Consider the following 24333-nt stretch of genomic DNA (forward strand, 5'->3'; position numbering starts at 1 on the left):
AAAGGCAGTCATGGCAGCTGCCATTCTAAGACCCTCTGGAGCCTGTCATTGTGTCAGGTATTTTACAAAGATGTTCACATTGATCCTCACATAATCATATGGGGTGAGTATCCTTCCCACTTTACAGATGAAGAAATTGAGGCTCAATGTGGTTAAGCAACCGCTCCAGGGTCATTCATCTGGCAAGTGGCCCAGCCAGGGTCCAACGCAGACTGGACCCTCCTAAACCTGTGCTCTTAACCACTGTGTTATCCCAAAGCCTCCTGGCCTCAGTCCTGCAGTCTCCCCTCCACAAAGGCCCCCTAATCTACTGCTTGAGAAGCCCCTGTTTTCCATCTGTTTCTTTTCACCCCTCCACAGAGCAGGCCCCAGACAGCCTCTGGCTGAGCCCTCCTGAAGCTGTAGGCTGATTACTGTTAAATACCTGCTTGTTCAGATGTGAGGACTGGCCTTACTGTTCTAGCTCAGTGGCGGTAGCCAAATCCACGGTCTCTGTCAGCCATGGCTGGGAGCCCAACACATTACCCAAGAGTGACAGATTATTTGGGCTCAGTTATTGCTGGTCTGGAAGTCAACACTTTTAGCCTTTTCACTCCAAGTTCCTCAAACCTGCTGAGAAGACTTAGCACCCATGGGGATGGAGACGTACCCTAGCCCTCAGGTCCACCCTCACCCCAGCCAGAGAGGAATCCACCATCTTTGCTTTAGAATTAAAGACCCCAAGGGCTAGCAGTGTGCTGGAGACCACCAAGTCACAGCAGGAGGAGAAGGCCCTTTGCATGAACGACTGCTGGCCTCTACCACCTTCGAAGAACCTACTTCCAAAGAGCGCAATGTTTGTCTTTATGTGTACATTTAAAAAGATTTCTAAAGAAGGGCTTCTTTTTTTTTTTTTTTTTTTTTTTGAGACAGAGACAGAGTTTCGCTCTGTTACCCAGGCTGGACAGCAGTGGCACAGTCTTGGCTCACTGCAACTTCCACCTCCAGGGTTCAAGCTATTCTCCTGCCTCAGCCTCTCAAGTAGCTGGGACTGCAGGTGTGCATCACGACACGCAGCTAATTTTTGTATTTTCAGTAGAGATGGGGTTTCACCATGTTGCCCAGGCTCGTCTTGAACTCCTGACCTCAGGTGATCCACCCAAATCAGCTTCCCAAAGTGCTGGGATTACAGGCATGAGCCACCGCACCCAGCTCGAAAAAGGGCTTCTTAATTGTGGTCTGTGAATTCCTAGGAGTTCATGAACCATGCCTAAAACTATAACACAAAATCTTGGATGAACGTCTGTGTATTTTTCTAGAAAGTTCTTAGCTTTCATAAGATTCAAAAGGAGATGTAGGACCAAATCACAAAATCACAATAATACAGCAGCTCACAGTTGCTGAGCACTTCCTGTGCTCCACATACACGATCTTATGTAATCCTTGCCATACTGCCTCAAGCTTGGCACTGTTATTTTCCTTCTGAGAGAGATGAGATGAGCAAGGCTGTAAGTTGTGACTTTCTGGAGGGCATCTGGCCAGTCCGTGTGGAGCTGGGATCTTCTCAGGGTCTGCTGATGGCACTCGCCTGGAAGCCACCAGGCTCAATTACCTACTAGGTTTGGTGAGGAAGACCTGAAATAAGTAGAGACCTTCTCGGGAGACACACATTCAAACGGTGTCTAAACCATGCATGCCGATGATAGAGAAGGCCAATCTTCACCCACTGTCCTCAAAGGATCCTTGCATGGTTTTCAAGGAAAATCGTGAAACACAGATTTCAGTGAATTTGTTTCTGCCAAAAATATGACTTGGCTGACATTAACTATACATACATATATATATATTTTAAGATAATCCTCTTTCAAGAAGAAGTAACAGAGATGCTTCCAAAGACTAAGTTTTTTAAACAGAAAACTTTCTTATAAGGTTGTTGAAAAATTCTTTCTTTAACAACAAGAAATGCTTCCTTCTCTCTTCCTCTTCTACTTTTTCTCTTCATTGGAGTATAGACTTTTTGTTTTCCACCAACGAGCTCGTGGACATGGGGTTGGTTAATTCGCTAATTTAATTATACCTGGGACAATTTTGGGAGTGGGCAAGGAGGATAGTAAAGTGTGCAGGCCCACTTGTGCCACTCCAAAGGAGCGCAGCCAGGTAGTCATGCTGCAGGCCTTGGAATCCCCTTCCAAGGGATTGTGGGCTGTGGAATTCAGGCTCCAGGACAGCTTTTCCCATAGTCACCTCTTCTTCTAGGGTGCATACAATACTGCTTGTGCAAAACCTAACCAGGCCCTTACAAAGCACATCATGCCCCCAGCCCAGACCCAGGGAATAGGCTCTCCCACTGTTGCAGAGATACATCTATCCTGGAACAAAATCCAGACTGAGGGAAGCAGAAAGGGTCACCATGAAAGAAGCCAGAGGAGCCCAAAGGTGCCTGTGGGGTAAGGGAGTAAAGGGCCCAGAGCCCTTGATGACAGGGAAGGGAGGCACGGGGGCACTGGGGCCAGCCTGTCTGCGCTGGGATCCTTACTCAGCTGTTGACTGTATGTGTGTCCTTGTACAAGTTGCTGAGCCTTTCTGTACTTTATTTTCTTCATCTACAAAGCAGGAAAAATAAACGTACTTATTTCATAAGCTTGATATCAGAATCAAATGAATATTCAATGAGATAATCGTCAGAACCTGGCACATCATAAAAATTAACAAGTATTAGTTATGATTATCATCACCATCATCATTGGTATGAGTTGAAATGTGTCCCCTTTAAAATGTCTTGCAGTCCTAACCTCCCCACTGGTACCTGTGAATATGACCTTACTTGGAAATAGGATCTTTGCAGATGATCGAGTTAAAATAGGGTCTTTAGTGTGGGCTCTAATCCAGTGTGACTGTGTGTATATAGGAAGGGGAAATTTGGACACAGCAACAGACATGCATAGGGAGAGACAATGTGAAGGCGCAGGGTAGCTAGGAGAAAGGCATGGAACAGATTTCCCTCGCAGCCCTTAGAAGGGCTGCTTGAAGTTGCTTGAGAAGTTAGACATGCTTTAGAATTATGAGTGTGGGGAAAATTTGATGTTCCTTAGGATTATATAACTGAGGAGGGAACATTGCAAATAGAGTCTGAGGCTTTGTTTCTCTCTTGCTCTGAAACATTTCTGAAAAGGCAAGGAAGGGAGGGGTAGTGTCTGGGGCAGTGCTGGTAGCCTGCATGTGTTGTAAATCATCCTGCCAACACCTTGATCTTGGACTTCTAGGCTCCAGAACTATGAGACAGTAAGTTGCCATTGTTTAAGCCACCCAGTTTATGGTACTAGGAAACTAACAATCACCATCATCACTAACAACATCCACCTCCTGGATGTGCCTTCTCATGCTCCCTGGAGGAGCAAAGGCTCCCTGAAATGGAGAGAAACCTTGATATTGACATCAAATTACTGCATTACAAAGCGAGAATATGATCCAGTTCAATTTAGCAGCAGGGTAGTGGCTGGGCTCTGCCTCTGAAATGTACCTAGTGCCAGTCTCAGCCATCCTGAGTGCCCCACTGGCTAAAGGTTCAGTAGACATAGCCCAGCTGTCCCACATGCCATCTCTCCCAGACTGTGCCCCCCTCCTTCCAGGCAGGGCACTAGCACCAGGTGCCATTCAGCTGGCTGCCTTCTACTTTTCCTTCCTAGAACTTCGCTTCATGCCCTCCCCCAGAGACATTTGTTGCATTCTATTTCTCATCATCCAATACCCCGAGATTGGCCCCCCTAATTCCCTGTGGTGTGTTTGCCCTCTCCTGTTGTTAGGTAATCGTGCTGTCCACACGACTCCTGAAGCCACTTAACATTCCTGAACTGTTATTTGCAACTGACCGACTGCATCCAGACCTTGGCTTCTGAGCATCGGCTAAGAAGATAAGACCTACTCAAGCTGGAAATGCCGATGCAGTTTTCTGCCACCACTCCAAATACTCCTCCACAACAAGCATCCCTGTCACTAATTGCGAGTATGATGGAATTCTGCCTGAAGGGTCTTGATACCTACTCAGTGAGGTACTTTGCTTGGATTGCTGTGATTCTTAAAAAAAAAAAAAAAAAAAAAAGTTTTTTTATTTTCCTGAAGGCGACAGTCTGTCTTTTGGCGAGTCCAATTCGTGATCGTTTCCATTTATCCTTAACCCTCTGTTTGTGATCTTCCTGATTCCACGTACAAGTTCATTAATTCTCAATAAAAGCCTGTTGGTAAGTGTTGGTAGATTACAACTCTTTTAATTTGAAGTTGCTCGAGAAGTTAGACATGCTTTAGAATTATGAGTGTAGGGAAAATTTGATGTTCCTTAGGATTATATAACTGAGGAGGGAACATTGCAAATAGGGTCTGAGGCTTTGTCTCTCTCTTGCTCTGAAACATTTCTGAAAAGGCAAGGAAGGGAGGGGTAGTGTCTGGGGCAGTGCTGGTAGCCTGCATGTGTTGTAAATCATCCTGCCATAACAAAGGACTGCATTGTTCTAGCTGGCCCACTGGGCAGGTCTGCCAGGCTACTTGGAACTGTAGTGGGAAGGTGGTTGATTGGAGGGTTATCTGCATATAAAAGGTTTTCTCCCCTCCAAAGAAAGACTCCAATACAAGATATCTGGTCCCAGGGAGTCTAAATTGTAACAGCAACCCCTATGGACTTTGTGGGTATGAGTTTTGATTGAAATATAAAGCTTTCTTTTCTGTAAGTTTAAGTTTTCCATCTGACCATAGCAGAAAAACCTAGACCCACCTAGTAAAATTTTCTAAGAACTCCAGGGCAAAAATGAACCACTTGCAACCCACATGTTTGTAGGTGTATGGTCGATGGAAGTTTCTGGCATCCATGTTGGTAATAAAGAGATAAAACTGAAAAGGTTTTTATTGTGGATTACACAGGTGGAGGAAATAACATGTAAACCAAAACACTCACATGTCTCTGATTTTAGTTCTGTATAAAACACTGTCATTTTTGAAAGAACCGTGAAGTTGGAGAATATTTTAAGATGTAATCAAAGCAGGATTTTTGTAGACACAGACACTCTTTTTCTTGCCCAGGTATGTTTTCCACATAATATCAATTCTTTCATGAAATAGAGGAGACCTCAGGTGCCTTTTTCATTCTACTAATCTTAAAGTGTTGAATTTGAATAAGGAAGTTAATGGTAGCCATCCATAAGAAATGTTAAAGAGGAGACGACTTTTCTAAAATAAAAAATTGAAAAGTAACCTGTTACGTGACTCAAATCTGTACTCCTTCATTCATTCCTAAAGATTGATGACTGAGCACCTGCCATGTTCCAGGCACTGTGCTAGGTTCTGGGCCACTGTAATGAATGAACAAGATGCGTCCCTGACTCCCTGGCACTCAGAATGAGTAGCTGGCGCTTCTCTGATGGTCTGGCCCGACGTGAGCATCTTCTGAAGGTGAAGTTGTAAACCACATGTCTATATGCAAAGGAAACTTTCTGGAAATACATATATAATGGTTACTTCTGGGAAGGAATATCGAATGGGAGAGCTAAGAGAAGGGAGAGTCTCACCCTCAGTATACTTTTGTATTATTTTTTTTTTTTACAGCAAACGTGTATTTGTATATTACTTTTGTGACTTCAATCAGCCATAGCAGAAAACTGTATTTTTACAAATTAATTTTTTATTTATTTTAAAAAATATTCAACTTTGGAAGGCTGAGGCAGGTGGATCACCTGAAGTCGGGAGCTCTAGACCAGCCTGACCAATGTGGAGAAACCCCGTCTCTACTAAAAAAATTACAAAATTAGCCGAGTGTGGTGGTGCATGCCCGTAATCCCAGGTAGGGAGGCTGAAGCAAGAGAATCACTTGAACCTGGGAGGCAGAGGTTGCTGTGGGCCGAGATCGCACCACTGCACTCTGGCCTGGGCAACAAGAGTGAAACTCTGTTTAAAAAAAAAAAAAAAAAAAAAAAAAATTCAGAAGCTTTTAATCTGAAATGATAAAAGGAGGAAGGTATTGATTGTAAATGTTATTCAGCAGTTCTTATGTCTTGAAAATGCTCCCCATACTGTAATTAGTATGGTCAGGGGCAGTCTGTGAGTGGTGGGAGAAGTGTCAGAAGTTTGGCTTATGGTCATCTTTTTCTTCTCTGGAGGCTGGCTTGAGGAGCTGAGCCAGGCAGGTGGTCAGGTGGGAGAAGGCTTTGGAGGAAAGGTGAGCTGGAAGAATTTCTTCGTAACCAGAGTTTGGGTGAAGATGAAGCAGGAGGCACAGGACGTTCACTGCTCCTTGACTAAAAAGCAGGAACACAATAGACATTTGGTATAAATCCTGCAAAGGGCCTCCAACAAATAAGGAAAAAGAGGGGGGCTTGGGGGAAGGAGGATTGTGGCCATGGCAGAGCCTCCCGGGAAACTCCCTGCTGCTGCCAGGCTCGTGGGCACACTTCTCAGCGTGGGAGGGGCTGGAGGAGAAGCAAGTCATGCCCTCCACCCCCGGAAGGAGCAGCGGGCAGAAAAGGGCTCTGAAGGCTTCTCTGGGCCTAAGTCCCAGTTCTGCCACTCCAAGCACTGTGGATCTCTCCAAGCCTCAGTGTCTGCATCTGTAAGAAATGATAACTGTGGCACCTGCCTCATGGGGGGTTGCTGTGGAGCCATCTCCCTAACACAGTGGCCAGCATGTGAATCTCAAGGAATATGAGTTTTCACACTGAGGACGCCAAGGAAGTTACCTCTCAAAACGATAAAATGTCAACAGGAAAATAATACTAAATGAAGAGGAAATTTGGAGGCATTCATGGGGTCTGCAAAGAAATGAGAAAATGGAGGAGGAATAACAACTCGGTCCAACATAGGTCCAAGGTAGCACAGCCCAGAGGTCAAGAGCCCAGTCTGATGGCTGGATTCCAATCCCACCTCTTCCACATCGTCGTCCACCTCTCCTGGTCTTTGCTGACCATGCAGTCATATAACAATAGGACCTGCCACATTAGGTTGGGGGAGAATTAAAAGAGTTAATATGTGTAATGCATTTGGAACATGGCACATGGTGAGCTCATACAGAGCACATAAGAATTTATTGGTAATAAATGTCTGATGATTGCTCATGCAGGGCCATATGTCTCTGATAGAACTTTCTCCATCACTAATGCTAGCCACGAAGTCAGGCAGAATCTGAGATGGACTTACTGATTTCCCATTTCAACCCCTCCAAATGTATCCATTCTAAAGGGATCCAGCAGCTGTCAGCCACCTGATGGTGACTTAAAAGGCTGAGCTGAGTGATAAGACTGGTTTCCCCTGTCTGGGGCCTGGGTCTAAGTGTTTATCACCTAAACAAGCACTTACAAATCCAAACCTTCTGCCAGCTACCTCACTGGCCACACTCCTTATAAACATAATTGATGGAAGTGTAAATACTTTGTAGCGGTTGACTTCTGCCTTTGTAAACCCTATTCTGGAGTCTACCTCAGGGCAGACATAGCGGGCACGGGCACGGCCAAGTGGTTGGAAGCACTCCAGGCTACATCAGCCAAGAGTTGTCCCTAGTGGGCCGGGGCCTATGCAGATGGCTCTGTTTATGCCACCCCTCCATTACAATGGGATCCCAATAACAAAGAATTCCATCAAACTCCCCCCAAGACCACTATTATTTATTTTACCCTGGTTACCAGAAACAGAATCTCAACAACAAAGAATCCAGTATTACAAATGTCTGCTGTCCAGCCCAAGAAACATCAAGAGACTCCATCTCTGTCTTAAAAGGAATTTAAAAAGACAAAACCAGATGATGGAGGGTTTGCAAACTATTTGAGAGGGAAGCTTGGAGGGTGGTGGCTGGGATCTTGCCACAGTCAGTAATAACCCTAATCCCATTCTCATTGCAAATTCAGGAGAGTAATGAGGATAGTAAGAACTTTCTGGAACCATCTCTCTTTAGACTTGAAAGGGAATCTGTGCAACACCAGTTTTCCTGGTTATTATAACCAGACAAGCTCTCTAATTCATCCTGGGCCACTCCCCAAGGGACCTGTCATGAGTTATCCACAGAGACAGCTGGACAGTGCCTATTTCCCCTGGGTGCAGAGGTAGCACCAGAGATTATCAGGGGCTCATTTTTGAGGGATGTGCCTACAAACTTGTTCATTTGCCCAGAAAACACATTTGTTTTCTCCCTCTTGGAGTGTCAGATGAATGTCAAAATCTCATTTTCCACCAAAGCAAGGGGCTCACCATAAATACACCCATGGCTTCTAAACCTGGGGTTAGGAGCTGGCTGGGCAGGCAAACCCGGATCTGCGGCGCCTGGTGAGTACTGCAGCCAGGAGCAGCCAGGAAGACTTTGAGGGTTGAGCCCTCTCTGCACACCATGCAGCGCCAGGCAGGCTGCAGAGTGTTGCAAATGTTTTTGATTTGAGGCAAGGGAGGAAACTCAAAAGCCAGACATCATGACAGAAGTGGATTCGGTTCTGAGACAGCCGGACTACATGCCCCTCCCCCTCCCAGCCTGGACGTCTTTATGACTGAGCAGGGCTGGAGGCCAGTGAGCAGCTGGCTGATGGCAACAGCAGATGTGGTTGGCAGCCAGGGGGGCCTGGAGCCCCACAGAATCCAGGAGCCCACAGCAGCAAAGGGGAGACGAGAACAGCAGGACAGGAGACCTGGCCAGGGGAGGGAAGAGGAGGGCTCCGAGGTGGGGCTCTGCTGAGCCATCAGCCCAGGGCTTAGGCAGTGGCATCAGACGGACCTGGGATGGAGTCCTGGATCCGCCCCTTAGGGCCTGGGCCAACCAATTCTTCTCAGCCTCCCTTTTGCTTTTCTGAAGAGGAGACTAAAGATGGATTGTAGAGATATCACAGCAAACATCAGTTATTTCAAAAACCCTCCTATGGGGTCTGGCACACAGATTTTCCATAAATAGAAACAATAATTGTTATAACCGATGTGGCCTTAAGCAGGTAAATTTCATCTCTCTGTGCCTCAGTTTCTTTATCCTTAAAATAGAAGCGCTATTACTACCCTTCCTTACAGGATTCTTCAAAAGATGAATGGGGATAACGTAGAATCTGGCGTGTTGTAAATGTTCAGTAAATTCTAACTCCTTCCCTTTCTCTGCTCCCCTGTACCCCAGACACATACACATCCCTGCCTTCCCTTTCCAAGGTGGCAAAGGAGGTATTCCCCTACCTAGGTGGAGAGGGTCGTTTCTCAGGGCCAGGTGGTGGTAGCTCATAAATTTTAAAACAAAACAGAAACAGGGATTAAGTGAAGAGTTAACCAGCAAGGAAAGAGATGAGCAAAAGTAATAACACATAAAGCTAGATTTATTAGAAGAGAGAAAAATGTGTTCCAGAACTATAAATAGACAAGTCCGCCTGAGAGAGTGGACAGAATGGGGACTTGGGTGGTTTCCAGCTGTGACTCTGTCTCTGTCCCTGTGTGTGTGTCTCTCTCTGTCTCTGTCTCTCTCCCCACCCTCTCTCTCCTAGAGTGGCCTTGCACAAGCCACTTTATCCCTCTGGGTGTGCCACAGCTCTGAGCTCCCTTCCAGCCTGTCTAAGGTGCAGTAGGAGACACTGAGTCCAGTACAGGGTTGAGGAAGTAAGGGGCAATCGCTAGCTGTGGGGCCAGGAAGGGAAAAGCTGGAGCTCACAGCTCAGCAAGGGAGCAGACAAGGGCTGCCAGAGCCCTGCAGCCTGGAAGCTGGTGGGAAGAAAAGGGGGCAGTGGCGCGGCAGTGATCACTGAAATGCAGCACTGCTCAGTGCCTCGGGAGCATAAAGCCACCTGCAGGAAAACTCCTATTTAATTCCAGAACGTGGGGAAGGGATCGTCAGTAAATATGTAAAGATCAACCTCTCACTCACTGGACATTAACACAACCGCATAGGCTGAATAGAAATAAAAGTGAATAGAATCCAGTTGGAGATACTTGTCACTGCCCTTGAACTGAGATGTTTTCAGTCCCATGTTAGCGCCGTTTCCCTGCCCACCCCCAACACACACACCCTTCTCAGAGATGAGGTTAGGCTGAAAGCATAGAAAGTTACCTTGCATATTAGGAAGGTTTGAGGCATCCCTGGAAATGCTGTCAGCTGTCAGGATCTGTACCCTGTGGGAACACTGATTGGAAATCCTGGCAACACCCCACAGTAGCCCCTCAACTGCTGTTCACTTGTGGCCCCATCACCCCACGCGTGCCGGAGTATTTTAGCTATGAAATGCTCTAAAAGACTAAGAACAGTAAATATAGTCAGGTGGCATTGGTTCAGCTCCTTTGTGTGAATCTGAAGACATCACTCAACACTTACAGCCTGTCTTCCTCATCTGTAAAATGGTATCAATACCCCACAGTATTCTCCTGGGTTCTCCTGGGCCTTAAATGAGATCAGATATGTGAAAACACTACTCAAAGAAATGCCAGCTGTGATTATTTGCCCCTGTAGATGGTGGCTTACTTAGCTTGCAGGAAAGCTCTTCTAGGCCCAAGTGTTACAGATGAGAGAGCTGGCAGCTTTAGCGAGACACGTGTGGCAAAGGTCTATAGGACTGGGCTCCTGATTTCCCAGCCCCAGATCAATGACTGCAAGCTTCTACAGTGAGAATAAAGTGAATCTCCTGAAAGCAGCATACCCAAAGAAGAGGTCTGCCAAACAAAGCATGTGTAAAGAAGCAGTCATCTTAGTGTCCAAGAAAGAATACCCTCGAGGCTGTGCTGACTATGTGGAGCCAGACATCCGTCTCAGGTATACCTGGAAGACCACGAAGTTAGTGAATAGGAGATACGCTACCCTTGAATATAAAGCAGCAAATTACAATTAACAATGCTACAGGCTGTGGCCTTTGACAAGTTACTGATCTTGTTCTATAGGCCTGTTTCCTCATCTGTATTATGGGGATAATACTAGAATGCACCTCCTTGGATTGCTGTGATCCTTGAGAGATAACCCCTAAAAGGCACAATGCCAGATTCAATATGCCCAATAATCACAGGATTCTAGGTCATACTTTGTCTAAATGGCAGAAAGTTAACGTTTCAATAGAGACGAAGTTAGACATCTGCTCTTTTTCAAATGCGGTTTATTGTACATAAAATAAATTAATTACAGTTTAAGCCAAAGCATGAGTGGCTTTTTAAAGTGCATCTGTGGAGGGGATTTGGCAGGTAGCCCCTGTTCACTTGCTGTAAGATAGTGTTTTAGTATTTCAGCCACCCTTAGGCACAACTCGGCCAGGCCTAGGAAGCAACCCAACGTCATTGCCATGAACCATTTACACAAGTCACACCAAAACCAACTGACACCTTTTTTTCCTGATGGAACAGTTAAAAACAAAAACAAAAAACTATACAGTCAAAGTCTGGGGTTGAAGAGTGTGAAGTTCACAGCTCCTCCACACACACCCAACTGAGCATGCTCATCCTGTGAGGGGGAACCAGAGCCTTCCTGCAAACCGTGCGAGCTTACCAATGTCTGGTATACAGAATATTCTGGCCCATAAACTCAACCTGTTTTTGAGGGGTAGGGGATTTTCCATCTTGTACATAAAGAAAGAAATCTGGGTATCCTTCAGGTTAGAAAGGCATTCTGTAGGAATAGTGTTTCAGTTACAAATCATACTGATAAGAGAAAAGCAATTCTTCCTCTTGGGGAAAAAGAGGAAAAGAAAGAAGAAAAGCGAAAAAAGAAAAAAGGGGGAAAAAAGAAAGCCTATTAATGCTTAATCTGTTCTTTCATTCCCACTGTAAGTCACATCAATACATTTGGTGAAACTGCAACGGATCACCATTTACAAGGTAGTTGAATGCAGAAACCAAAATGATTATGACCCCTCCCCACTCTAAAGGAAAAGACACAGAGTACATTTCACATATTCAGAGAGTGGCTCAGTGGGCTCTTTCAAGCCTCATCAATCCTGTCCCCCTGCTCAGAACAACACTTCCTTTTCTGTAACAGTTCCATAGGCCCTCTTGGCCCTTCTGCTCCAGCCCTTCTGGAACCAGGAATCATTGCCAATATTCAACGTTCCTGCACTGGGAGAACCTCAGGCCCTCTTCCTGGGAAGACCAAACCCCCTTGAGTGCTCCTCCTGCTTCAGACGGAGGTGACAGTCCTCACTTTGGCAGAGAGAGCTTGCTTAAACCTCCTCTTCAGGTCCTGCATGTTGGGTGACTTGGGCCTGGGAATGAGGGAGGTTCTTCGCTTCTCGGGTGTGCTGCTAGGCTGCTGTTTGTGACTGACCTCTTTACAGAGGACGTGGAAGGCGCTGTAGACATCATTATAATTTTCACTGACAGACACTTCATAGAATGAGCAGCCTAGCATGCTGGCCAGCTGCAGTCCAAGCTGAGGGTCAACCTGTTTGATGTGCAACAGGTCAGCTTTGTTGGCCACGACCACCACAGGCAGCCGGGTGCCCAGGTGTAGCTGCTGCACGTGCTGGTGGAGCTGGCTGATGAGTTCATAGCTCTTGTAGTCAGTGATGGAGAAAACGATCACCACAGCATCTGCCCAGCGAATGCACCTATTCAGCTGTTCACTGCAGCTCAGGCTGTTCTCATGGACCTGAAAGAAAGGAGTGATGGCAAGGTGAATGCTGGCCAGTTGTACCAAGAGCCTGGGCTTGGGTAGATTTCAAATTCAAAAGAGCCCTTCATAGTAATGCCAGGTTGCGGGCCATAAACAAGTTATATCCCACACACTTCAGCTTTCTTGACGATATGTTGATCCAGCTGCACAGAGTTGGAATAAATAACAGTGCAGCTTACCACACTCAAGTGGAAAATTGACCTGCAGAGAACTCCATGCAGAGAGACTTTGTAGTTGCACAAAATGGGAAATTAACTGGCTAGACAGTAAGTCTGGGGAAGTAAAGATAGGAGCTGGAAGCATTTAAACCTGGATAACTGCCCAGTTCAGGAGGCGGGGGGAAGAAAACCCTAGCATGGCGCTTTTGTCTATAGAGCAACTTTCCAGTACAAAAGAGATTCCAAGTATTTGCAGACTATACCCAGAAGCTTGGTTTTTCATGCCAAAGACACACATATTAAAACTGGACTTTTAAACCATAGCAAGGAAAACACCAATTCCAACTGCATTTGGTTTGGGCTTTCCGGCTGTGTTGAATCCTTCTAAAGGAAGATTTCTGCCCCCTAGCCAAATCTCCCAAACAAAACCATGCTAAGATTGACCAACAGCCAGATACAATTGAATTGTCAGACATGTAAAAGTCTAGATGTGACTCCCCAAATTTCTCTGATCCTGCAGCATGAGGAACTTTGAGAAAAAGTGAATGATTCCACAGCCAAGTAGGTTCCCCTTTCACCCAGTCTCAGAGCTTCTCACCTGAATACCTGGAGTGTCTTGAACCTGAATAGCCAGGGTTTCACCTTCTATCTGAACTTGTCTAGTATAGAGATTACCTATGAAGGCAAATAAAAAAGATTATGTTCTTCCTTCTTGTACAACTTTTAAAACATTGTGAGTTTTAAGCTAGAAAAAAAATGCACAATGCACAAATGCACACAAAACAGCTATAGTTTATTTCCATTTAGTGGGCTTACTTCAGATTTTTTTGAAAAAACAACAGCAATTTTAATCCTATGTTAGATTTATTAAAACCAGGGCAGAGTTTGCAAGTTTTTGAAAACTTATTTATCTAATTTTAAACAAAGTTTCCATTTTTAGAGTACTCCCTTGATGCAAATTATCTTGCTCAGCCTATGTGAGGTTTCTGTTTTCTTGAGTACTTGATTCATTCTTTGACTGTAACTTTGTATTTTGGCCGTTAGATATACTGGCTTGCTAGACAAATACTGTTAGTAAACACACAGCCAATGTTATCAGTTGGAATAAAAATGTGACATAATTATAATCAACTCTACATCAAAGCAGAAGGCTGCCATGTCTTATCTTGGGATAGCTTATACAGCTCATTTCAAATAATCCCCTATAGGTACTCATATGGTCTACAGAGTTAAGCAATTTGCTAACAGAGCACAGGTAGAAAGCTCTTAAGCCTCCCCCGTGGCTATTCTTAATCATAAGGATTGAAAAATGTGTCCTCTCATTTATTCGGGAATTCTCCTCCTAAAATTCTACCATCCAGTTGTTTGTCTTTGTTAAGAAGGAGGAACTTTAGGTTTACAACTGCTCTCCTTTGGCCTTTGCTTTAAAAGGTCACCTCTGAAAGGCAGCCAGCAGAGGAGAGGGGTGGGGGAAGGAGCTGGCCATCTTCTTCTTTTTTTTTTTTACGACTTTTGCAGGAGTGTTTTGAAGGGAGAGGTTCTTGACTACAAAGGGTGCTTCCAACTGGGGTCACTATAGTTAAAACATACCAAGGGGAATACTTTCAGGCACTTGATAAAATGATGAATGGGCTTGGAATGGAATGAGGCCAGATGGTAGTTATGGGAGGGGGGCGCCATGGAGGGCTGGGGACTGGGGAAAGTTTTAAGTGGCAGGATCCTCAGGCTCGGACTGTCACTGAAAGAACCTGCCTGGGAAGCGCTGGAAAATCGGAACCGCAGTCCTCCTGCAGTGGGACAGAATTTTTCTCAAATGCATTGTCTCACCTGCATTTCTTTCATAGTCACCGATGAATCGTTTGGTGAGGAACCGGACCACCAGTGCTGCAGGTCAGAAAAAAGAAAGTCAAAGTGTTAACCCTGGAAGTTAGATTGTTCTCCACCCCACCCCCTGCCTGGAAAACAGCTCTCCCAAAGAAAGCCATAGATAGCCACCAAGTGAAATTCCTACCCTGTAGCTCCTTGACCCTTCTTCCAGACAAGAAGGAGGGGGCTAGAAGGCATCGTGAATTATGGCTCTGTGCAGCTGGAAGGCTCACTGGGCCCACCCCCTCCTCTGAGCCCGGCTGAGCCACACCTAAGCCTTCCAGTAGACCCATGTCTTCCTAACCTTCAAGACCTCCCGGGGGGCTACCTTCACTAACTCCCCTTTCTGTGCCAGGCACTGCCAGAGGCTCAAACACCCCAAAGTTCTGATGGCGGCGGTGCCGGTGGTCCCCAGAAAGCTGCCTGGCCATTCTTGATCCCTGTTTCCCTCGTCTGTGGAAGCAGGCGGGTGGCGTAGACAACGGCTAAGCCCACTCCCAAGGGGCAGCGGCTCCCTGCGGCGGGACGGAGAGCGGTCGCGCTGCAGCTCCCACCGCTCCCCACGCCTTGTTTAGCCTCACTCAACTCCCGTCAGGGGTCGTCCACGACCAGACCCAGGGCTAAGCGCGACGACTCACCGGTCTTGCCCACGCCGCTGGCGCCCACCACGGCAATCTTGACCAGGCGGCGGCCGGCGGCGCCCACGCAGCAGTCGGAGGCGGCGGCGTTGCCCGGCGCGGGGTACTCGGCGATGGTGCACATGTTCTGAATGAGGCGCATCGCCTCAGCTGCGGCGCAGCGCGCGGGAAGGGACTGAGGGACCGGAGAATGCTAGCGCTGCGCGGCAGCGGGCGGGAGGACCCGACTGCGGGGCTCCGCAGTAAGAAATAATAACAACAATAAATAAGTGCAGGTACGGGCGGGGTGGGGCCGGGGGCCGACCCTCCGCAGGGCTCAGGCTCCAGACCGAGACTGCACTGGGGCGGCGCGCAGGCTGTTTTCTCCGCGGCAGGCCCCGCCCCCTCTCCCCACAGCCAATCCCGGGGCGCCCTACACGAGGCCCCGCCCCCGGCGCCGCTCCGCGCGCGCGACGCCCCCGGAGGCGCCTGGAGTCAGTGCCGAGCCCCGTGAGGCGCGGGGAGAAGAGGCAGCGGGCGGAGGGGAGCCGCGGGTGGTCCGAGGTGGCGCAGCCCGGCGCGGGCGCCTGGTAGGTCCTGCCGCGCAAGCATGGGGCAGATGCTGTGGCTGCGGGGCCGGGAAGAGAGCGCAGCCTCCACAGAGCCATCCCGGACCGCTGCCTCCGCCGGCTCCACAGCCCACGCGCGCACTCGCTGCAGCCCCCACCTAGGGCGCCTGCTCTGGGCGGGCCGGGAGCGGCGTTTGCTGCCCGGCTTAGTGCCACACGCCCTAATTTGGAGCGATTGCACTGGCTTGGGTACATCCCAGCTCATAGATTCGGCTACAGTTGCAATCATCCACAAAGACTCCAGCCTAAGACCTTTAGACCCCCGTAAAATGTGACATTTGAAGCAAAAATACCATCCACATTTTATCCTAGACCCACGTTCTCTGGCTCTTGTTGACGGCGCAAGCTAACGCGAACACACATGGTCGGACGCATGCACAGCACGCCTAGAAGCGGATCAAGAAGTAATTACAGAACAAGCTTTCCAGCGCCTCACTCAGTCACACCTCCACCAAGAGCTGTGAAATGGAAGGAAAACAGTTACCCCAGCTGCGACGTCCGAAGGGGCCCCACACTTCGTCCCTGGTCATAAGACACCGCAAGAGTTTAGTTAAGTGGCTTGATGCCAAGGAAGAGGTGGGCCCTGCACTCCTAAAATCCCAAGCTCCGGCCCCTTACAGTCTCATCTGAGAAACACATCTCCAACGGCAGGCCAAATTTCTCCTGCAAGCAACATTCTGTAGCTGCAGCTGATGGCAAGATGTCACCAGAGTCGCGGGTTAACCACCCCACGCCCCATCAAAGGCCCTCTCCCCGCTACCCTTTCAATCTTGTCCCAGAGGCTTTTATGTTGGGGTATGACAACAAACTCTGTGGCTTTGTGTACCCACCCACATTACAGGCTAAAATGTGAAATAAACCAGTGCCCTTATCCGCACATGTCAGGCATCTAATTTGACCCCCTCTTCCAACCTGAACTTAATTGACCAGGTATTTGACAGAATTTTATGATCCTCAGCCAGTTCAGACTCTGAGATGAACCTCTTGTCCACAGAGGTTTAGGTGTTTGCAGGAATGCAAGGAGAAATAGAAAGGTAATCTCAAGGTAGCAAGTTTTCTAGGATGGGCCACATAATTAGAAAGACATACAACCTTACAATAAACATAATAAAAGGCTGACTTCTAGGGAGATCACTAGAACAAAATAAACAGCCATTTGAGTCAGAAAGAAAAAGAGCATTTCCAATATGCACCATGTCTTTCTGCATGGTTTAAATCAGACTTGAATGTCACTTCTATAAAATCAAACTTTGCAAGACTGTAAGTACAGGTAACCATGTACTTTTAAAATCCTTCCCCTCCAAAAAGCCTGCAATTCTATCATGCTTACGTGGTAAAATAATGATGTAGGCTAAAGTATTGGTTTAATACACACACACAGACGTGACAAAAGCTGTCAAAGGGAATTTTGCTTTGAATCATTTAGTTTCTTGGGCTTGATTTTCATTACCATAAGCCCATACAAAACCTGTGATTTTTCTGTCTGCAACGCAAAGGCTTGATTTGGTGTTCTTATTTTAGATATAAATGATCTGGCTATGCTTTAAAGAACACAGAAAAGAAAGAAGCAAGAGAAAGATGTAAAAAAGAAAAGAGAGCTGTTCAAATTCCAAATACCTAGCATATAGCCCATCTCCACTCCACCTACCTCTCCTTCTGAAACATTCATAAAGTTAAAAAGAGGAAGGAGACAAGGCAGGAGAAGTGATGATACATAATGAGCGCTTGTTTCATTCTAGGTTGTACACAGGGGTTTTGCACTTAAAAATCTCATTTTACCTTCATAACAGTCCTGTGAGGTAGGTATTACCATTACTTCTAGTTGCCGTTATTTATTGCTGCTTAGTAAACCACCCCAACCTTTAGTGGCTCGCAGTTCTGTGTGTTGACTAGGCTTAGCTGGGGAGTGCTTAACTAGGGTCTCTCATGTGGTTGCAGTCAGATGGCAGCTGGGGCTGCTATCATCTGAAGGCTCATCCAAGATGGTACCTTCGTTCATATGTCTGTGTGTCAGCTGGAATGGGCAGAACAGCTGGGACTAGCTCAGGCTCTCTCACAGCATGGTGACGGGCTTCCCTTTGAGTGAGCATTCTAAGAAACCAAGTAGAAGCTGCTAGTCTCTTAAGACCTGCACTTGGAAATTGGCACAGCATCACTTCTGCTGTGTTCTATTGCTCAAGTGTCACAGAGCCTACCCAGATTAAAGATCAAGGGGCAGGAACATCAATCCTATCTTTAAATGGGAATGGTGTCAAAGAATGTATGGCCATCTTTAATTCACTACGCTTCCATTTTACAAGTGAGAAAGCAAAGTCTCGGGTTAAAAAACTCCTCCAAAGTTACACATCCAGTAAGGGACAGAGCCTTTTTTTTTTTGGTCAAGCTAAAAGAGATGAGGATGGGGAATTGAAACATGAGGTGGGGTTTGGGAAGAAAAGAAAGAAGTATTTTGCCAAGGTTCAATTTTACCTCAGCATCTGGAGTTTCTAGCACTTCCTTTGATCTTAAGAGGTTAGCCCAGACAATTCAGTCGCTGGAAGCCCTTAGAATGCCAGAATATAAATTCAATAAATATTTATTGGATGTCTGGTCTATGTGTATACCAGGCATTATGCTAGGTATTGAGTCTACAGTGGCAAATAAGAAATGCAACATTTGCCATCCCTGCAGCTACATTTCGCATGAGAGACTGAAGTGAATGAGCAATTTCAATACAGTGTGAGAAAATGCTTTGATAGGGAAAATTCAAGAATTACAGAAGCACAAACTAGGACTAAAAACCTGGGTTGTGGCAGTGAAGGAGGGGTGGTGAAGGAGTTGAGAAGTTTGTGTGTTGTGTACAGTGTGCATGGATGTGTGTGCCTGTACATGGGAGTATGGAGCAGGGAGTTAGGAGGGGGCAAGGTGGGTTAGTTTGCAAAGAGAATAGCACTTGCCAGTAGGTGCTCAGTAAATAGTTGTGGATTATAAATGAAAGCATAAGTGAATATAGCAAAGGCCTCACTTGAGAAAATGAATTAAAGGAACAGAGGATAGTTCCTGATGGGTGAACAGAGAGAAAAGCCCTGGTGATTTCTGTGGAGGAGCCCTCATATTGATAAGAAAAGCTCCAGAAGTTGCTTTGGTGCTCCCTTCTTCCATGGGAACATGCCCCCATTGAAGCAAAATGAGCTGCTCCTCTGCCCACATAACCAGGAGTTGCTCCCAAATCAGCCCTCTCTGAACATCCGGGCCTTGAGCAAGAACCAGACTTTATTTTTTCTTGAGACTTTTGTCAACTCTGCTTGTTTAGATCCAGTAAACAGACACTCTTTAGCAGTTTTAAGCAGAAGACGATTTAATACAGGAAATTACCTGCTTTCAATGTCATTGGAAGGGCTGGAGTAGCGGGCTCTAGGCTGGACCTGCAGAAATGGCTCCCAGAGCAGCACTGCAGAACTGGCCCACGCAGGAAGCCGCTGCCTCTTCCATAATCAGGGGAACACAGCGGCTGCCTCTGTTGTTCTCTCTCAAAACTCACAAAGCTAGAGACCAGACATTGGAAAGTTGCTGCAGAGAAGCCCAATATCTCAATTGTGCATGCCAGCAGAAAGCAATCAAGCAGCAGAAAGAATCTTTCCTCCTTGCTTCTGCCTTTCAAATCTCTGAGCACATCTAATTAATGAAATTCATTTGTATCTATTACTCTAGCTGCAAGGGAGTCTAGGAAATGTCGTGTTTACCTTTCTACTCCTGGCAGTACATGAAGACACACTGGAAACAGATAGACAGGAACTCAGTGTGAATTCACCATTTCTTCCACTCTTCTCTAGCAGCCCAAACAACACAAAGGCCCAGAAAAGGAGAGGTCATGTCCCAGTAGACATTTAACTTTCAATTATAAAAGGGTGTAATGAGGTTCTTTTTGAATTGATTGCTTTGAGACCATATTCAAGACCACTGTTTTCATTGCTTTTATGTAGTGTTAGGCTGTTCTTGCATTACTCTAAAGAAATGCCTGAGACTGGGTAATTTATAAAGAAAAAGGTAAAAAAAAAAAGAAAAGAAAAGAAAACAAAACAAAAGAAAAAGTTTTACTTGGCTCATGGTTCCACAGGCTTTACAGGAAACAGTGCTGGCATCTGCTTGGCTTCCAGGGAGATCTCAGGAAGCTTACAATCATGGCAGAAGGTGAGTGGGGAGCAGGCACATTACATGGCAAAAGCAGGAGCCACAGAGAGAGAGAGAGTGGGAGGGGAGGTGCCAGACAGTTTTAAACAAACAGATCTCATGTGAACTCAGAGCAAGAGATCACTTATCACCAAGGCAATGGCCCAAAACCATTCATAATGGATCTACCCTATTGATCCAAACACCTCCCACAATACTTCCACCTTCAATACTGGGGAATACAATTCAACATGAGATTTGAGTGAGATATCCAAACCATATCAACACCCATCTCCACTCTTTTGAACTGTTTTCCTGTAGTCTGGCTACAAAGAACGTCTGTTGACCTCCCTTGCTCAGAATCATTTTCCATTCTTTTAATAAGAGCACTCCCAATTTTCCTTTAGAAACCTCCCCTGCCCCACTTTTATATTGCCCAGGTGGTGGTGGTATGATGATCCCAATCCCTAATTCTGCGGAAGAAGGGGCGTCCACCACAGGGACTCCTTCATGGCTGGGCCAATTAAATCCATCCCTGAGAGTTTTGCTAGGAAAGAGCTTCTTCATTTGCGCAGGTGTCAACCGGCTGGTAGAAAGTGAGCCTGGAGCTCCATTTTGGCTACCTCGTGGAGAGTCAGCTGAGGATGAAGCCAACCCAGAAGAAAAGACAATTGAGAGGCAGAGACAGCCAGGACCCTGATAGCACCTTTTCCCACCCTACATTCAGCCATGCCTGAAAATGCAGACTTAGCCCAAGTTACAGGAGTCAATACAGTCCCTGTTTAGATTCAGCTGGTTTGTGCTGCATCTCTGTCACTTGGACTGCACAAGCCCTCCCACATCTGTTTGCACAGAGTCATGGGCTGCACACAAGCCACGCTGAGGTTGACTCCCTAGCATCAGCAATGTTCCTCATTCAGAACTCTGAAACTCAGCCATTCATTCTCAGTAGAAATCACAGATATCAGGCTGTTACATCCTTTTTATTTCATCTCTGTGGATACCGTAGCAGTGCTATCCTGCAATCTCTAGAAACTAACATAAGGATATTAGTACATCCAGACAATGGAATATTATTTAGCACTAAAAAGAAATGAGCTATCAAGCTATGAAAAGACAGGGAGGAACTTTAAGTGTGTATCACTAAGTGAGAAAAGCCAATGTGAAAAGGCTACATATTGTCTAATTCCAAGTATATGACATTCTGGAAAAGGTAAGACTGTGGTAAAAGGATCAGTGGTTGCCAGGAAATCTGGGGGGGGGGGAGGGGTGAACAGGCAGGGCACAGAGGATTTTTAGGACAGTGAAAATACTCTGTATGATACAACAATGGTGAATACTTGTCATACATTTATCCAACCCCATAGAATGTACAGCAAGAGTGAAACCTCACGTAGAGTCATGTAGAGTGGCCTTTGAGTGATCGTGACATGTAAATGTAGATCCATGGACTGTAACAAATGCACCATTCTGGTGTGGGATGTTGATAATGGAGAGATTGGTGGAGAGAGGGCTAATCTTTGCACCTTTTGCTCAGTTTCGCTGTGAACTTTAAACTGCTCTAAAAAATAAAATGCTTATTTTTTAAAAAATGAGATTACTGGACATCTAATCCAACGCCTCCTCTGAGATTGTCCAACCTAGTCTAGGATGCTTCCTGTGACAGGAACTTCCTACCATCCACAGCAGCACATTTCTACCAAGCTGATCTCTTCTCTCCTATAACATCCTTCCAGAAAAACAGACTGGCGTGCTCACCAGCTTTGCAAATACCTGGTTCATTGCTCCTTCGCCTTGAAGGGAAGGAAGAAGAGGAAAGGTGGATGCCTGTGACATAGGATTGTAAAGAAATAGCAAACCCGGGAGGAGAGGCTTCTGCATCTGTGTTGAGGATGACAGTTTTTAATATTCAGTTTTAAAAATTAAAGAGAACTGTGGCTCAGAAACATCCTCTGAATTAAAGAGGAGAGGAAATTCATTTTGAGCTGCTTATTTTCTAAGAGATCTCTGAGTATGGAAATAGGAACAGGACAGATATAACTTAGCATAACAGAGAGTTTGCTAAGTTTGTTCTATCTAGTGACTCTATGTGATGTGTTAGATATCTTGCAGTCTGTGCATCCCCACAACAGAAGGCTGTGCTGATACCCAATATGTGCTCAACGATTGTTTTGTTTTTAACTGTCAACTTTCCTTCTGGGTGAGTCTAGACTAAAGACAGCCAGAATCACTAGATTTAAAAGGCAAAGTAGGAAAGAAGGCAAATTGGTACTTTAAATAAAATACACATACACACACACACACACGCACACACACACCTCTTGCCATTAGAAAGATCACCACCTGACTAGAACACTTTAACTCTGAGAAAAGTGAGATATTTAAGTTCCAAGAAGGGGAGGATGGGCCTCAAAGGGGCCTTCCCTCCCCCTCCCACATACCTTGGTTGGTTTCCATGGCAGCAAAACAGCCCACATGTCCCCCTTTCCACACCAGGCAGGAAAGAAGAACTAGTGTTCTAGTATTATATTCCCCTGCTACTCAGTCAGATTTTATCTTCCTTATTCTGGAAGGCTTCTTCCACCCTCTTTCTCTATTTCAATGTAATATATTAAAGAAAGATAAAATAAAAAGTTAAATTAGTTCTTTTTCATTTAAGTTAAAATCTGAGACTTTCTTCTCCTCTCAATGATTTGAATCTTAATAGCCTCAGTCATTTTTCTGGGAACATAGAACACCTATTTGATAAGCAATCTCATGACAATAGGTCAGAATAAATTCAAATATTAAATAGTCCGTGAAACAACTGGTAAATTTCCACTGTTTTAATTGGAAATAGGAAAAGTCTCAGTGCCCATTTTCACAAAGCCTTTGGAACATTGAATGACACTAGAAACGGACATTACTACATTATTAATAAAGCCATTGGTAGAAGTTCCCTCAGTTAAATGTAAGGTCTAATAATATTGCAAATAGACAGTGGCAATATTCTTTGGGATCATTCTCTTCTCCAGCGGGAAGAATCTTACAAGAATATCCCTCTGCCTCTTCTCCTTCTAACTTGTTATTCATTCCGAAGATAAAAGAGCAAAAGAAATGAGCATTGGCCTTGGCCTCACAGGAGCGAGTACTCTTGGGATACTTGACAAGATTTTGTGATCAGAAGATATGCACAAGCAGGAAAAGTTCAGAAAGATTCAGACGAATGGGCCAATTGTTTAACAGACCTCTTTGGGTTCAAATTCTTAAGTAGATTAGACATATCTCATATTTGCCTCTAACTGCCCCTAGAGTGCAGAAAGGGCTACCTAAGGACATTTTAGGCGTCCTTGTTTGTCTTCCCATAGAAGGCAGTATCCTCTCCCCAAAGCATCAGCTCCTTAGCATGATGTACTAAGACCTAAAGGAAATCAAAGCTTTTCAAAAATATCCATCCATGATATGGGGAAAGAACAAGCTTCATGTCCCCCCCATACCTCAAGTCACCTGGAAAGTGAGAATTTAAGTGTTGTCTGGGGCCACACTGGTTCTCATTGCTTTATCGGACTCAAAAATCAGGGTAACCATCAAATACTTTCTAAACTCTAATTAGTGACACCGTCTCCAGCCATTCAATAGTGTCTAAAATATTACAGGTCACAGTATGAACGATCGAAGTTGAGCCCCAAGTTAGCAGAGGTATTTAAGTTACATAGTTGATGAAAATGCAAATGGAGACTGATCATTTCTTAAACAAGTATGAAATTCAGTCACCACCAAGGAACTTTTTTTTTTTGAGATGAAGTCTTGCTGTGTCACCCAGGCTGGAGTGCAATGGTGTGATCTTGGCTCACTGCAACCTCCGCCTCCTGAGTTCAAGCAATTCTCCTGACTCAGCCTCCCGAGTAGCTGGGACTACAGGCACGTGCCATCACGCCCGGCTAATTTTTGAATTTTTTAGTAGAGACAGGGTTTCACCGTGTTGGCCAGGCTGGTCTTGAACTCCTGACCTCAGGTGATCCACCCGCCTCAGCCTCCCAAAGTGCTGGGATTACAGGCGTGAGCTACCGTGCCTGGCCAAGAAACATTTTTACTGTAACAGTAGTCTGTGAACACTTAGGATTTTCACCAAGATATATGCATTGTTAATGCTTTTTCCTTCTAATTAAAAAAGAAAATGGATAACAGATGAGGAAAATTTGATGTGATGGTTTTTAAGAAATGCAGAAATGACTCATGCACTCACTTGATTTGACAAGGGTACTGGTTTCTATATAAAGAAACAACTTAGGCCCAAAATAGAAGTTGTGCACAGCAGATTGTAACTGATAGAGGAACTGCACATTCCAAGCATCAGGAGTATGAAGACTGGTATGCTGGGA

The 24333-nt window shown here is 45.6% G+C and overlaps 2 protein-coding genes across 5 annotated transcripts in view; one reads left to right on the plus strand and one right to left on the minus strand.

The window, feature by feature from the left end:
- The window catches only part of SCFD2 (sec1 family domain containing 2), a 500604-nt gene extending 496372 nt beyond the window's left edge, over positions 1-4232 (plus strand). For 2 of the 4 annotated variants that reach the window (XM_063722535.1, XM_009239998.4), the window contains one exon: positions 3783-4232. In XM_063722535.1, the coding sequence (XP_063578605.1) occupies positions 3783-3875 (93 nt within the window). In that variant the 3' untranslated portion in view covers positions 3876-4232. 4 annotated transcript variants of the gene reach the window in all.
- A 6796-nt stretch (positions 4233-11028) lies between these two features.
- On the minus strand, positions 11029-15584 carry RASL11B (RAS like family 11 member B). The gene is made up of 4 exons (XM_002814791.6): positions 15216-15584; positions 14539-14595; positions 13310-13386; positions 11029-12529 (listed from the first exon to the last, which is right to left on the minus strand). Exons 1-4 carry the CDS (start codon positions 15355-15357, stop codon positions 12059-12061), a joined length of 747 nt encoding a protein of 248 aa, XP_002814837.1. The 5' UTR covers positions 15358-15584; the 3' UTR covers positions 11029-12058.
- Positions 15585-24333: the final 8749 nt, after the last annotated feature.

This window comes from Pongo abelii, chromosome 3, assembly GCF_028885655.2.
Source record: "Pongo abelii isolate AG06213 chromosome 3, NHGRI_mPonAbe1-v2.0_pri, whole genome shotgun sequence".
Taxonomy (NCBI): Eukaryota; Metazoa; Chordata; class Mammalia; order Primates; family Hominidae; genus Pongo; species Pongo abelii.

Coding starts and splice junctions, on each gene's coding strand:
- RASL11B (XM_002814791.6), bottom strand. CDS start 15,357: ATGCGCCTCATTCAGAACATGTGCACCATCGCCGAGTACCCCGCGCCG. Junction 13,387..14,538: donor TGACTATGAAAGAAATGCAG/GTGAGACAATGC, acceptor TTGCCTTCATAG/GTAATCTCTATACTAGACAA. Junction 12,530..13,309: donor AAGACACTCCAGGTATTCAG/GTGAGAAGCTCT, acceptor CCTTTCTTTCAG/GTCCATGAGAACAGCCTGAG.